At 28.7% G+C, this 16837-nt stretch overlaps 1 protein-coding gene across 1 annotated transcript; it reads left to right on the forward strand.

The window, feature by feature from the left end:
* Positions 1–15301: 15301 nt before the first annotated feature.
* LOC145835286 (uncharacterized) lies at positions 15302–16828 on the forward strand. Its single transcript, XM_082942858.1, has one exon. The coding sequence runs from the start codon at positions 15308–15310 to the stop codon at positions 16664–16666; it is 1359 nt and encodes a 452-aa protein (XP_082798984.1). The 5' UTR covers positions 15302–15307; the 3' UTR covers positions 16667–16828.
* Positions 16829–16837: the final 9 nt, after the last annotated feature.

A 16837-nucleotide genomic window follows, 5' to 3' on the forward strand; every position in this document is an offset into this window, starting at 1 on the left:
TACACACTGATTTTATGTTAAAAGTAACGTTAAATAAAACTAAGTATCAACACTAATTATAGTGCTAACACTTTTACTGTTTGTTAAAAACTATATGACTGTTTAAAAAACAGTAAAATTATACGGTAGAATTAAATAGTTTTTGAATTTTTAAATTATAATTCATTGTTCTGTAGAATGCCCTAAGTTAAATTGAAAACAATTTTCTAACCAAACACTGAAAATTGATTTAATGTAAAACTATCAAAGCGTTTTACATAATACTTATGTAATATTTACTCAGATTTTCTTAGAACTTCTACAATTTTGACGATTAATTAGCGAATATTACATAAAAGTTAAGAAAACTATCAAACACAGTTTGAAAAAGTTTTGTAACCCGTAAAAAAGTATTTAACACTTAGAGCATAAAAAAAATAGTACGTTTTTCAACATTTATGGTATAAAATTCATAAAAGTAAAAAAAAATTGTCTTTTTTCACCAAATTTATGATAAGCAAGTTTACTTAGTGTTAATTCGTTGAAAAAAACTGTTTAGATTATAATTAACCACGACTTTTATTAAAAACTTGTGGTTTTAAACTATTTTTTACTAACACTCTGAGCATTTTCATTTATTAATGTTTTATTTAAAAAGCAGAATCTACTTCGACTTAATCTGTTTGTACGAAAAATAAGTTTTTTTGTACCAATTGTTCAATAAACAATTTTATTTAGTTTTAGAAAGAAGAAACTGCTTTAATAGCTAAAAACATGATTTAAAATCATCTTTACTTACTTTCTCTTAATAAAAGACCAATCAAAAACTTATTGTGGTGTTTAGAGCAAAAATAAACAAATAGGAAATCTATTTAACAAAAAAAATTGTCGTTTTCAAAAAGTGACTCTGCATAGCCAATATAGTACTAAGGCCAGGGTCAAGTCTAAAGATCATTTTAATTAAAAAAAATCAAATTATCAAAAACATTGAAATTCTAATGACTAATTGAGTTCACAAAAAAAAGATATCTTTTAAATTTTAATCTCAATTCAAAAATTACCTTTCTCACCTATAATTAAAAGTAGCTATTTGGCATTTTTGTCAGTTATGCTGCAAAAACGCTACTATATGTATAAAAAAAATGTTTGTAAGCAGCAAAAAATTATTTCAGCAGCGTAGACAAAAAAATAATAATAAATTATTTCAACATTGATAAGATAAAGTTTAATGAAGAGTAAAAAAATTCCTTTATGTACCAATTTTTGATAATAATCTTACTTATTTTGACAAAGAAAAAAACACTTGAAAAACAAAGCACATAACTTAAAGTTGGTGTTTTAAAATTATTTTTGTTACACTCTGAGCATTTTACTTTATTATAGTTAAAAAAAAAATAGAGTCTACTTAGACTTGAACCGTTCGTACAAGAACAAGATGTTCGTTTTCATCACCCTGTCCAACCTCGAGTGCAAGACCGGGTTGATCAAGCTGTTGATGGGCAGAATGACGATGGCGGATACGGGCGCCAGGTAGTCCCGGACGTTGACGCCGAAAAAGCTCATGAAGGTCATGGCGATTATGGGGAACCAGCACGAGGCGTTGGTGACGATTATGTAGGTTATCATCTTCAGCATCCTGCCGCTTTTGCTCTTGGCACTGGCGTTGGAGCTCACGCTGCTCCTCCTGGCCATGGTCATTATCTTGAAGTAGCAGCAGCATATCGCGACGAAGGAAGACAAGGAGACGCAAGCGATCAACAGGCTGAACTCCTTTTCGGGGCTCGTCTGGCTGTAGAAGTCGGGGAAGCACACTGACGTGGAGCTGTAAAAGTTGAACTTTTGCAAGACGCTCACCTGCCTGCCCGGATACTTTTCTTGAATCACCTCATCGCTAAAGTACCAGGAGTCGAAGTAGGACCAGTCGTACGGAGGATCGTCAAGCGTGTGGTTTGCGAGGTCGACGTTCGACAGCCGGAGCATCTGCTGCGTTTTTTCGATGTACCTCCTGGCGTCCGCTTGCTTTATGACGTGGTCTTCGAAGTAGGAGTTCGGCTCGATGACCACTTCCTTGACGAAGTGGTCCTCCAAAAAGTAAGGCGCCACAGATATCAAAATGGAAAACAACCAAACCGCAAAGCACGGCGGGTAGAGGTACCTGAGCTTTGAGTTGTTGGCGGTGAACGGCCGCTTGGTGGCTCTGTACCTGAACAGGGTGAGCAGCAGCATCAGGTTGACCGACGTAATCGAGGAAACGGTGGTCAGGACGCCGATGAGCTGGCAAGACGGGCTCGACCTCCACATCAGCTCCACCCTGCAGTACATGCTCTTGTACAGGGTGTTGTAGGAGGCGAGCAAGAGCAGGCAGACGCCGAACAGGAGGTCGGAAAAGGCCAGGTTGATCAGAACGAAAGTGTTTTGGTACGCCGCGCTCTTGCGCGAGTCCGTCTTGCGGAGCTTGCGGATGTTTACGAATATGGAGTAGACGTTCAGCAGAGTCACCGAGATTCCGATGACGTAGACTAGAACGGCCAAGCCTTCGTTGCTCAGCATGTGGAGGCTCGAGGAAAAGGTTCTCTTTCTCACCTCGCACTCGTCCGAAGAGTCGTAGCACTCGTACACTTTGTTGTTGACGTTTTCCCTGGCTATGAACAGGCCGTTGTCGGTCGAGTTGCAGTAAAAGTGGGTTCTGTTCGGGCAGCCTTTCTCGTCTGAAAAGTCGTTGCAGTCCCTTTCGAGGTTGCAAATTTTTGATTTGTCGACCACAGCACTGCCGCTGCAGTTCGCGAGGAAACCTGCTTCCTTCGCGCAATTTTCTTCATCGGCGCCACCGGGCCAGGTGGCCACGCCGTCGCAAACATCGGAGAATTTTTTGTCGATTTGGTTCGCACGTTGCGAGTAGAAGATGTCGCAGGTCGCGGTGAGGTTGGTGCCTTCGCACGCGCACTCGTCGGTCAGGTCGAGGCAGTCGAAGCGACCGTCGCAAATTTTGTTGCTGGCGATCGGGTCGCCGTTGAAGCAGCGGCTGTAAGTCACGGAAGCTTCAATGTGAGCCGTCAGCAACGCTATTGTGACGTAATACATGCTGCAATAAGTAAAAAATTTTCTAATGCATTTTTGATTTTAGATATTTTTATTTTTGCTGTTGTTGAGTAAAGTACTTTTTTTTTCAATCCCTATCAAAGCTAAAAGAAAAGATTAGAAAAAAAATTATATTGTAAATTCAATGTAAATACAGGAAAACAAAATTAGCTTAATTTTGAGAAAATTACTGCATCATTTTGATATAAAGACTAAACTGGCTGTAAATACAAAAACGTTAAAACTTAAAAGGTTTTTAAAAAGTACTTATTTAAAACTTTTTTGTAATATCTCTTTCTGTTCTCAAAAATCTACGTTGGTAAATAAAAGATTATCTCAAACCACAAGCTTTTAACAAAAGCACTAGGTAAGAAAACACTACAAAACTGTTGCTTCTTAAAACACTTTAAGTAAGCTCTGAATATACAAATAATTATTAGGCAAAGCGTTGCTGGTATGACTTGTGCAGCATTAGTCATAGTTTTTGTGGCAAAAAACTGACTTAATTCTTATAAGTGTTTAAAAAAAAAATTCAATAAATTACTTCGAATAATTAAATTTTTTAATGGGTAAGTCTTAAGAAAGTGTTTAAATAAGAAAAGAGTTTTTTTAATTTACAAAAACTTGGTAAAAACCTTTTTTCTTTAAACTGGAGCAAAATAATTAGGACACATTTTTTTTAACCTAACTTATTTCAATGACGATGCAGATACTATAAAAAAATTCTTTACGAAGACTTGCATAAATAACTTAATTTTAGGCGTTTTTTTTTACAAAAAAAAACATGCTTGTACGTTTTTTACATATAATAAAACAAAAGGTTTTAACTTAAATTGTGGTTATAATGTTTATACGCTGTTTATATTTACTATTTTACAACTTAATCTCAATAAAAAATTACCAGTGTAAAATTGAAAACCTTGAAGCTAGTGCTTTTAAGTATATGTATTGTATCAAAGTAAAAAATATTTGGACCATTTTAGTGTATATTCTCATAGACATTTGAAAAAGCGTAAAAGCTAAGTTTAGTTTTTACACAAAAAAATTACCTTCAAAAATTTTATATAAAATTCAAACAGGTATAAATAATTCAAAACTTTATTCTGTATGAGTCTTATAGAAAATATTATACAACTTTAATTTAAATTAGATTTTGTTACAACTAACCACAATTTTTTTTTTGATACACAAAGTTATAAGAAAGCTTAAACTGATTTATCGTGAAAATAAACAATCAATGAGTACTGTATAAATTAATTAAACTAAACGCAAATTACTTGTGGTATAACGTATTGATAGCTAAACACTTTATATTTAAAAACTGCTCATTAAGCAAAGGAAGTGTTATAAACTCAATATAGCTTACAAACTAATTATAATTCTATATATCCAAAAGTAAAGTAAAAAAAATACAGCTTACGACATTAACTCTTAGTAAAAATTTTAAACTTTTCATTATAAAATATTATATACAATTGTAAAACAAAGTTTTTCTTATAATTAATCAAAGTATTAAAACAATTTTTTTTTTTGCATTTTTTGTTTTTTGTTTTTCAGAATTTTAAAAAACTGATAAACGTTTGAAAACGAACTAAACAAAATGTAAGTGCTTTCACAAAAGCGACAAGCTTTAAAAACTTTTAAATAAAAAAGATTTTTTGAACAATTACGACTGAAAAGCTAAACGTAGTTGTTCAAGCATAAAAAAAAAGTTTTTGTCAAATCTATTGAATAAGTCTGAAGTACATTCATTTAGCAGCTTATGTTTGCTTTTATAAAAATTAAAGTTTAAGAAATATATAAAACTTGAAAAAAATAACTTATTTTGTAGGTTCTTAAAAAAACATTTATCAAGTATAAGTTATATTTCAAGTTATGTAAAAAAACTTAGATAAGTAAACTAAGTTAATATTGAGACCTGTAATATCAATGGTCAACAAAGATTCAAATTTCTACTTTTTCACACAGAATTACCTGAAAACTTGTTTTTACAAATGATATCAAGCTTTAAAGTAGACTGTCTAAATTAAATACACTAAAAAATGTTTTTTTTTTTAAGCATTCTTCATTTGTTATAACTTTATCAATAAAAAAACGGTTGTGTAATAGAATTAAAAAAAAAAGTTAATATAAGTAAAAAATTAAAATAAACCTGAAACGACTTATATCATATTAAACAAAAACCGACCTGGATTGAAAGATGCACTTATAAAAAAATTATACATATTTTAAAAGATTCAAAACTAGATTTATAAATAAAAATTTAAATGTGCTGAAATCGGATTGTACTTTAGATTGGCTGCCAGGATATTTCTTAGCATTAGTACAGAATCGGCCAGATGAAACAAAAAAGGCAAAAGCCAGTAGAACAAGAAAATTAGTTTTATTTTTAATTGATAAGGCAAAAATGATGTTCCTCTATCATCTAAATGAGCATTCTTTCACGCTTAGGCCATGCAGAAAATACATTATTACTTAGCTTACTATCATTGTCAACTAGAAGCTACACCAGAAAGTGTGTCACAACTCATCCTATTTCGTGAGTTTTCTGCTAGGAAATGAGAAAGCTCTATCAAACAAACCTACATTATTTCTAATATTCAACGATCTATTTTTCTTTATAGGTATGAAATTTTTTAATTTAAATTTGATTAAATAAAAAAAAAAACGTTTTATTTTGACCTAAATGATAATAATTATAAGTATTATATAACGTTGACTATTGCAAATACTTAAAATAACTGCTGCCCGAAGAAGACAGTACGTGCAAGTTATTTTAGAACATTGGCCCACAACTTATAGGTTAATAGGCTGCCGACCTCTGATCTAGATTCTGTATCGTTAAGTTGTTATTTGAAATAAAAATGATAAGTTTGTAATAATTAAGACGAAAGAACTATGACATAATATTCAAGAAAAAGTGATCAAAAATGAGAAAAAAACCAAAAAATAAAACTTTCTTGTTATATTAATCATAAATTCTTAATGTATTGTTATGGAATTAAAACTGTAACTGTCATCAACTACGGTGTTGTTAGATTGGGTTTTGGTAAGGTTATTGCTGCGCTTATATGCATTATTAATAGTGATGTACCGGACTCACCATCCGGGTCCAGGTCCGGACGGATATTGCCATTTTTGTCTGATATCCGGATCCGGCCGGATACTAATTTGAAAAAAAAGTCCGGATCCGGTTCCGGCCGGATTCTAATTTGAAAAAAAAGTCCGGACCCGGATCTAGTTAGTAAAAAAGAGCATACTGAAAAGTATTTTTTCAAAAACAAACCCTGTGTAAATTAATAAGAGTCATTTTTGTCAGTTAAAATTAAACACCTACCGTGATTGGCTCATTTTGTACACGTGACTAATTTAAATTTGTTTACATTTAAACTATGAAATAAACATTTCAGAAATGCAACTCTTTACATATGTTGTAACATTGAAAACTTTGGAATGAATACTTGCATTATTTATTGTTTAAAGTTGAGCTCAGAGAATATTTAGAGTTAATACAGTTGAATGTACGAGCCAATGAGAATCATATGACGAAATGTTTTAAACTAAATACTGATGCAACAAAACATCAAAACATGACAGGCAGTTTATATGTAAGCAGTTAGTTAGTTTGGTGTGCAGCTTGAAGCAACAAAATATCTTGAACCTTTTTGTGAATGCTTATTGTAAGTAGTGTTTTGTTTTAAAAGTGAATATTTCAACTGGTGTTTAATTGTTTAAATATTTAAGCCATTTTTATAGTTTAATGGTTTATTAAAAATTTTACAGTTTCTTGTTTACTAAAAGTTTTATTTAATTTTTAGTTTATTGTTTTAAGTCTTTTGATATAGATTCAGATAGCTTCCAGTTTTTAAAGTGTTACCAAAGTATTTAATAATTTTGTGTATGCTAGTATTTCTTGTTGTGTTTTATATAAAAGATTCAGCACTCAAAACTGTCGTGTCTGATTATAGAAAGTAGTCTCAGTTAGAATTTAGTATTTGTTAGATATTAGTTAAATAAGGTAGGATTTAATTATGATGGGTAGTACTAATAAGTTAAGTGTACCACAATAAGTCCACAACTTTACTACCAAATTGTCAATCTTTGCAAGCTGTTCTACTGATTATTAGATTAAAGTAATTTTTTCAGTTTTTAAAAACCTCATTCTGACTCAGGCTTATTTATACTCACTCTAGCTAGTTTTATTGACTTAAACAGTGGCAACCTTGCTAGTTTGAAAATTTTTGGGAATTTTAGAAAATCTTGGACTGCCTCAGGCTAGTTTAGTTTTTTAAAAGAACTCAGGCTAGTTTTCTTTTAGATTTTGAATGAGTTTGAGCTGATCCAGTTTTCAATATTTTGTAATTTTCTAGTGTATTTTGTTCAAGAACTTAAATTCAGATTTTTAATTGAAATAACACCTAAACTTGTAAACCTTGTGGCTAGCTGTTCTACTTATTATTAGATTAATTTTTTTTTCAGTTTTTAAAAAACTCATTCTAACTTAGGCTAGTTTATACTATTGATGTACCGGACTCACTATCCGGGTCCGGCCGGATATTGCCATTTTTGTCTGATATCCGGATCCGGCCGGATTCTAATTTGAAAAAAAAGTCCGGATTCGGTTCCGGCCGGATTCTAATTTGAAAAAAAAGTCCGGATCCGTCTCCGGCCGGATTCTAATTTGAAAAAAAAGTCCGGATCCGGTTCCGGCCGGACTCTAATTTGAAAAAAAAAGTCCGGATCCGGGTCCGGTACATCACTAATTATTAATAACGGTTATTCTATTTATTACAAACGTTTAGATGGAACGCCGGCTTAACTTATTTTAAAAGTAATTACTATAAAAATAATGTTATCAAGCTGGTTATTAGAGCACGTGATTTATGTACAAGATTAATAAACACATTATAAAATAAGTGAAAGGAAACAAAGAACAATAAAAGTGTTACCAACGACTGCTAAAAAGAGCCGAGTAGGCACGTTGACTAAATACTAAACATATTGTTGACACGGACAGAAAATAGAATCGACGATAAAGTTTTCTATCCACATTGAAACACAAGAAAGATTGTTCATCATACGCTTCACAGTATCCTATTCTCAACGCGTCTTTTCGCGCGTTATGCCCGCGTCTCGCGTCTGCCCTTTTTGTCCGTCTGCAAGACAAGTTTTAAACTCTTTATCTCAAAATTACTTTATGCTTATCTTTTCTAACTTTTTATTCTCAATACGAATTGTGACGTCACATAAAGCTTTAAAATTCTTACACTTTAACTCTTTGTAACGATTTAAAAAAACAAAACGGTAAATGTAATTACTGATTCGTTACCATAAAATTGCATACGCTCTATCTAATTACAAACTTCTAACCTTTTTAATTGTTTATATATATATTTTTTTTTAAACACAGTATAGTGACGGAACTATTATTCAAAATTTTTAAAACTACAAAAACTCTAATTAATTATTATTTTATATATATATATACAATTTGGTTTAGTTATTTTTTGTATTTTACTTAATTTTTGTTATAATTTAAGTTTAATCATTATATAGTTTTGCATTAATCCTTATTTTATAGCTTTAAAAATCTTAAAATGCAACTAATTAATAAGTGTATAGCAGAGGCTAGCGTGGGAAGGAACACTTGCGCATGCGTGTCACCCAAAAAAGAAAAAAAGTAAAAAAAAAGAATGTGTAATCTTTATCCTTTATTGTTTATTTTTTCTGCTTAATTTGCCTTTTTTCAACTATGTTTATCTAGTAATCAAAAAGTTAAACGAAATTTTGAATACCAATTAGTGACAAGTTAGGAAAATTACCCAATGTACTGATTCGGTGCGCAAACGAAAATGCACACCGATGTTGATGAAAAACTCCATAGGAAAAATGTTATAACTTCATTAACTTTATAAGAATTTAGACTCAAAAAGTACTCAACTAAATACTAAACGAAAGGTTTACAAAAATACGTCACGCTTAAAGGAAAAATAAACAAGTTTACAAGTTCTTTTTTTTATGCTACAATAAATGTTAAGACTATTGCTAGTTTTCTGAACTTAATTTTTGTAAACATACAAGAAAAAGCGTGTCGGCCTATGAGAAATAAACTTTGTTTGTGATTTTTATTTTAAACAAATACAATCAGATGAACTAAATTTAAAAAGTATACTTTCAACTATTTTACAAAGTTGTAGTAAACTGTAATAACAGTTATAAAGTTGGTCTATTTTAACTTCTGTATAAATATAATAAATATATAATAAATTTATCAAGTAAAATAAGTTCGAAGTAACTGTTTTAAAAAATACTTATATGTTACAAAATTAAACAATTAAAAAAGTAAAAATTTCATTAGAATTACTTATACTTCCACAAATGTAAACTTATCAAATAAAAATTGTTTTTACTACTTACAGTAAACTTTATTTAAATTATTTGCAATGAGGTGTTGTTATCACTGTTGTATTGTATATTATAGAGATTAATATTTTTTTTTGTAAATAAAACAGATACTTTCGTTTTATTGAATATATTCATTTTTAAAGATATAAAGTTTACTGTAAGTAGTAAAAACAATTTTTATTTAACAAGTTTACATTTGTGCAAGTATAAGTAATTCTAATGAAATTTATACTTTTTTTAATTGTTTAATATTATAATATATAAGTATTTTTTAAAACAGTTACTTCGAACTTATATTTCTTAATAAATTTGTTTCAATTCTATTACTTATAAAAAGATCTTTTTATAGCTATTAAAAAAAGTTTTAATTTAGGGGATTTTTTGAGAAAAAATTTGCGCACTCCCTGACCAAAATACCAAGCTACGCCACTGGTGTATAGTATTTCTTAGTACTTTAATCTAAATTTATAGATTCATATATTAATACATACTGATATAATTTTTTTTCTAAATTTAGAACATGTACTGTATCTTATATTAATATTAATTATTTGTTGTGCTTATTTTTACTAAATAAATATACTCACATGTTTTATCTTCTATTCTTTTATTGCAGTACTTATTATATTTTTACAGAACTTAAAAGAAGTGTGTTAACTCGTTTAAAGTGTCCTTTAAAAAAAAAAAGCAGCCAAATTTCATTTATAAAATTTAAGACGTAAATACTATATTGTGTAAAAGACCAACATAATTATATGAAAAACATTATATTCCGGTTCGTTTTAACAAGTATGTTGCAGACTTTTAGTTTCTTTTAAGACATATAAAAGCTTTTGAAAGCTTTTAAATGAGACTTATAAACGAATTGTTATTATTACTCTAAAAAGACAGTTAAAGAAATTTTGAGTTATTGTTTCGAAAACATATAAATTTGGTTTTAGGCGTATCTTAGGCGAGTTTTGAAACTTACAGTAGATATTCTGGAGTTTATGCCTGAGAGCAGAAAAATGGGATGCACAAAATTTACGTGATCTAGAACTATTTGATATGCACGAAATTAATTAAAAATTTACTTTAGATATTTCGGTCCGTAGCTTATGTTTAAACGCAGAAACTTTTTTTTAAGTATTTTTGAAGGGAGTTTTAAAATTTTCGCCAAATACTCTAGAAAGTTTTTTTTAAGTTGCCTAATTTTTTCAAAAGATAGTAAAATTGAAGTTCAAATATTAAACAATGTTTGAATGTACAAATCTATCCAAACAACAAGAGACTTACTATTATTAAAACTAAACACAACAATTACCGCAACATTTTTATTAAAAAAAAACAATAAGTAGTTACTATAAAATATCACATAACTGTTATTTTATTTATGTTTTTGAACCGGTTTAAGTGTTAAATTTCACATACTTAGTTAACTTGTATGTAAAATAGTTCAACTAGTACTTTTTCAATATCAAAAATTTTCATTTCACTTAAAATTAAATATCAAATAAGCACAAGTGAAAATAAAGAAACCATATTGTTATGGGCGCTCATCCAAGCATTAAGCAGATTATACTCATTTAGTAACTATTAAAGCATCTGAGCTCTAAAATAGATTTAAAAATACATATAATTTTCAGGATCTTTTCAGCCATTTGTATTTGTAAAAAGTGTAAACGAATGAAAACGTCTTATATTAAATATATTTCTAAAACAATCAAGCTATTAGTTGTTGTGGTTTTCAAAAAAGAAAACTGTCACTAGTGCAATTTTAAAATAGTTTAAAAAATGGGGTCAAAAATGTTTTTACTAAAGTAATTTTAGTTTTCAAAGACTTTTGCTCTAGAAGTTTTTAGCTTAATAAATAAAAAGTTAAATAGATTTAGAATTTGTAAAAAGTATACTGAAAAGATAGCTTGGACTAATTCAATAAACTTCTGATGGGAGTAGAGTTTTTATGAACAAAATTACTGTACTTACAACTATGAAAATTCATACATGTTTTATTAAAAACTTTTATTTCACAGTACTTAAATTTTAAGTAGATACTTGGTAATTATGATCCCATAACAAAAATAGTTTTTAGCTAAATAACAATCTTTTTTGGAAGTTACTGCTCATTTAGTTATTAAAGTTTGTGTACAAACTATTGACAGTATTTTTTTTACAGTATGAAAGTTAAACTTAATAAGTTCAGTATTTATGAAACCATAAAACTCATTTTAGCTGAGAACTATATTGTTGGCCTGTATTTTAATTTCAGCTACATGCCTAACAGTTTCTGAAATACTGAAAATTAAGTAACAAAATTTTGTGTAGGTACTGTTATTAATAAAGTTTCCAGAAAATGTTTATTGTTTCAACTGCGGTCTTTTCAGCCTCAAAAAACCCAGCCTCAAAAATGAAAAAACACCCTAAAAAACATGGTTTTTGAATTTTTTGAGTCTAGACTCAAAAAATCAATCACATTCACAATTCTCAACCAATTTAAACACAAAAAGTCTTAATTAAACGATAGTTTATGCTTAGTAGTTATCAGAACATTTATTTTTATCAAGTATAAAAGCTGAAAAATATTATTTTTTTCCATCACAAAATAAAGCATTTTTTTACTTGTTTTTCCTTATAAAAGCGGACATGTATTTTTGAAATCTATCACGTTCACAGTTCTCAACCAATTTAAACAAAAAAGGTGTTAAATGATAGTTTATGCTTTGTAGTTATCAGAACATTTAATTTTATCAATCATAAAAGCCAAAAAATATTATTTTTTCCTACCACAAAATAAAGCATTTTTTTTGAGCAATCATTTTTGAACTTTCTCAGATAAGTCTTAATATGTTTAGAACAGTTTTTGATTTTTTTTTAATAAATAAAAAAAAAAGAATTTGTTTTTAAATTATGGTCATTTGTTTTTTTATGTTTTTTCAAAAAATCTGTTTCTTCAAGTTGTTTGTAATACTAAAAAGAACATTTCCTGAAAAATTTGAATTGATTTGATTAAAAAATGAGGAAGAAGATAGACTTTTAGTAAATTTTATAAAATTTTAAAAATAGGCCTTGAAGATTTTTTGATTTCATATGGTTGTATATTTCATATTTTTATAATACTAGTCAAATTAAAAAAATAATATAGTTTTCTTATTTCATAAAAGTATCTTAGTATTTCATAAAAGTAGTATATAGTCTAAAGTAAAAGCTTTTAAATAAAAGCCAATGTTAATTTTTGTAAATAATAAATGTTGGACCTCCTTATGCCTATATTATAATCTGTTCATTAAGTGTATTCATGATATGACAAAACTGTAACTATTCCAAACTACATTATAACTACACTCCAAAAAGAAGTCTATGAATATTTCAAAAAAAAAAACATGTATCATTAAGGGCATAGGGGGAGTTATCTTTCTTCTTAGCTTCTTTTTTAAATATTGTTTTTTGAATTAGTATACCTATCATTTTTACCATTAAAATTAAAACAAAATTTAAGATACAACCAATCAAAGTTAAAAAGTTTCATAGGGTATTAAAAACTCATTGAAATCAAAGATCATTGAAAACTCTCCTAGTTGATTGTTGATCAAAACCTGTTAATTGAAACATATACAGAAGAATGTTACAGTGGTGCAAACTAAAAAGGTATAAAAATTTAACTCAAAAATATCTTCTCCTATTATTTTTTAGCAATATTAAAAAAAAAGATTTTAGTCTAATTTTACATATTTTAAAAAATGGTTTAAGAAATTTATAAAATATTATTTATCTTTTTCAATTAACTTATATTTGTTGATAAAATTGTTATTCTTCAAATGTACATTCCAACAAATTTTTTTAATACTTTTAGGAAATTTGCTACAATTTCAAAGTCTTTAGCTAAAATAGATAGTAAAAACTGAGTAGCTATTTTACCTTGAAAACTGGAATTTAAAAATATAAGCAAAAAATTAAATTGACTGAAAATCATGGGAAAACCTAAGATTTATTCATAAATCAAATAATAAAGTTTAAGTTTAGTAACAAGTAACTATAAGCAATTAGAGAATTATTAAAAATTTTTGAAAAACTAAAGCTTAACCAGGAAAGTTTATTTTTTTAACTCAGGCTAATTTGTTGACTTTTAATCTTGAACTAATTTGAAATATTTGTTTCATCAAGTTATTTTATTATTATTTTAAGTGTTCAAGCTTTTAACAATGACTTTTTTTTCTGATTCTTGGCTCATGTTATTATTTTATAATTTTTTTTTAAATTTAGGCTGATTTGGGCTAGTTTTAGTATTTCAGGCTGGCTTTTTTTTTTTGTTTTTTTGCCTAAAAGAGTGGCATTGCTGATGTAATTTAAAGTCTTATTTACTATAATACAAGGTTAAAGTATCATTATAGTTTTCTATCAGTAATTTTGTACCTATGAATTTTTACTATTGAAAACTATTTTAACTTAATGAAAACTCAAGGAGATGTTAGATTTTAAACAAGATAGTCTTTTTTTGTTTCCTTCTGGTTTAGAATTTCCCAAAATTTTTTTCATAGTGCCCCCTTTGAAGAAATTTAAAAAGCAATGGCCCCTTTAATATAATTTCTCAAAAATCTAGTGTACATTTCAAAATTACCCCTAAGTATGCCTAAGACCTTTTATTTAGTTTTTCATTGGCCTATTCATAACAGCTTATGACTTTGAGAAACCCTAATCTAGTGGATTACCCTTAAATACACCTAGGCCTTTTTGCTCTTCATTGTGAAATTCAGAATATTTATTACTATTATTTCTTATTTTTATAAATAATAGTTATTAGTTTCAAATGTTGGCCTTCTTTTGGCCCCTTTTCATCATATGGCCTCCTAACTTTACAAAATTTCCCACTTTAGAAAACCCTGTTCTAGTTTGTTCCTTTCATATGAAAGTTGTGTTTAAATCTTAAATTTAGATTTATTTTTTATCTAAAGTTGTCGTAATAAAAAAAAAACAACTTGATGTTTTGTTGAAAATCTACAAAACTATCTTAAATTAGGATAATTAAATAGCCCTAAAATTTTCTAAACTTATAATTTTTTTAATCATTTTAAGAGGAGCGAATTCATATTGTCTTGTCGACATATGAAAAAGCTCCTCTTAAAATACAATAAGTTTTTAAGTATAGTCATTTAACTGTTGTTGTTGTGAATTTTAGTTGTTTGATTAGTTAGATGGAAGATCAATTTTTGTACTGAATTTTTGTAATGCACAATATTACGTCATACTGTTTTTCGTTTTTTCCATAACTTTTGCATCTTTGTTTAGTACAGTGATTTTTATTTTGAATTTAACTGGCTGATGATTAAATCTTTATAAAAAATTAAAGCTTTATGAAACATATGTACCAGTATTTTTAAAATTGTACTTTTCCAATAAATTATATATATATATTTTGTCAGTTTATTGTCAATTGGTAAATTAATTTTTGTACAAGCCGTTTTGCATGATTTTTGATAGTTTCAAAATTACGTCATAATCTATTTATGCTAAATTTTTTAACTTTCATTTGTGTGTTTTGTTTTGTGCTTTATTTTTAACTTGTTTTGAAGCTGACAAGTGCGTAAGTACAAAACTCAAGTCCTTCAAATTTTACTTCTTGAAATAAACCTTTTTATTAATAAAGCCCTTAAGGTGGGCTCAGTGTGAAAGATCTGATTTTTCAAGTTAAATAACTTAATTTTATATATATATATATATATTCAATGTACATTATTTTTTTACTACTTTAACTGTAAACAAATTATTAAATATTTGAAGTTTTAATTCTTCTATGCTTTAAAAAACTGAACTAAGGTTTTATTTTAAGCTTGTAAATCATAGTTTTTTTTCCTTATAGATATTAAACAAAATGCCACAAAAAGTCAACAAAGAAATGACAATTGAACAAAAAAACAAGGCTTTCAAGGAGGCACAGAGAAGACTTGCATTAGAAAGATGCTCAAGGAAAGCTTATGAAGACCTTGCTCTTACTGAAAAAGTCTCACCACAAACACTAGTAAAGCTTTTGATGCAAGTCAAAGCTGAGCAGTACAATGATGTCGTAGAAGAAAGAAGTGCTGAGAACATTTGCGGACTCCCCACTTGCGCCAACGAGCTGCCTCAGACAAAGAAGCAAAAGTTTGGCATTGTCAACAACAGAGTTTATGATTTGGAAGAAAGGAAAAAGTTCTGCTCGTCAAAGTGTTTCAGCGTTTCAAACTTGCTGAAAAAACAGATACCCGATGCCCCATTGTGGGCCAGGCACCAGTGCAAGCCAGTTGTTTATCCTGGGGAGAAAGCAAGCGTTGATCACGGTGAAGAAGTCGTTTTCAGGCACAGGCTGGAAAAGAAAGACGTTGACGAGCCGTTTGAAGAAGAGTCTGAATTTGAGTTCTACAGAAGTAAAGATGATTATGCTGAAGTCAGCACAAGTGAACCTAAACTGTCACTAGTATACCTTGAAGATTTACCTGCTAAAAATAAAAAGAAACCCTCTGCAAACTATTCCCTTACTTCCTGTTACAAGCTGCTGGAAGAATGGGTCTGTTCAAAATCAATAGAGTTTCTTACTAACAAAAACATTTCTTGTGATACTAAAAGTCTATCAGATGATTCTACAAGTAAAAGTTTTGAAGACAAAGAAGAAAAAGATCAAATAGATGAAAAATATGAGTTGCTTACAAAAAAGATGAATGATCTCATGGTCAGTAAAGCAAACAAAAAGCATAAAAAACTTGACCCAGTTCCCAATATAAATGATTTACTGAATTCAAATTGTCTTGACAAATTGTCAGACTTTATGGGTAAAAAAGTGGAAGTCAAAAAAACAGAAAAACTAAAGGAGGACAAAAAAACAAAAAAGTTAGAGGAAAGCAAAAAAATTGTTTTACCTACTATTGATTCACAAGACCAATACATTATGAGAAAAAAAATTCTTTTTCAAAACCTTTTTGACAAAATGAAGCAAGTAAAGGGAATTACATTTCCAGTTGTTTTCACAAACTACATGAAACAGTTAATATCAACTTTAAAGTTGAATAGTAAAAATGTTTTTGTCCAAGGTAAAGATTGTGAAGTTATTTTATTTCTTTTTGCATTTTTACTAGGTAAAATTAGTGAAGATATTCAAAGTTTTACTCAGTGTGATGATTTTAATGCAAAATTAAAAGAGTTTGGTATGATAAAAGATCAAGTTTTAAAGCGTTTAGAAAGTATGGTTGAATTGTAATGCTAAAGACAATGAAAACATTTATGAAATTATTTTCATTATAAAACTACTTTTGTATTGCATAGTAGTTCTCCATAATTTTTCTTAGTATAATTTTCATTTAATGAATAGAGTTAAATTTTATTTGCGTAAAATTAATTAGTTGTTTTAAATTATGTAACTATTCAATGA

The sequence above is a fragment of the Thalia democratica genome, chromosome 4 (genome assembly GCF_965202585.1).
Source record: "Thalia democratica chromosome 4, ktThaDemo2.hap1.1, whole genome shotgun sequence".
Classification (NCBI taxonomy): Eukaryota; Metazoa; Chordata; class Thaliacea; order Salpida; family Salpidae; genus Thalia; species Thalia democratica.

Bases quoted from the DNA above. Each gene is read 5' to 3' on its own strand.
- LOC145835286 (XM_082942858.1), top strand. From the start codon at position 15,308: ATGCCACAAAAAGTCAACAAAGAAATGACAATTGAACAAAAAAACAAG.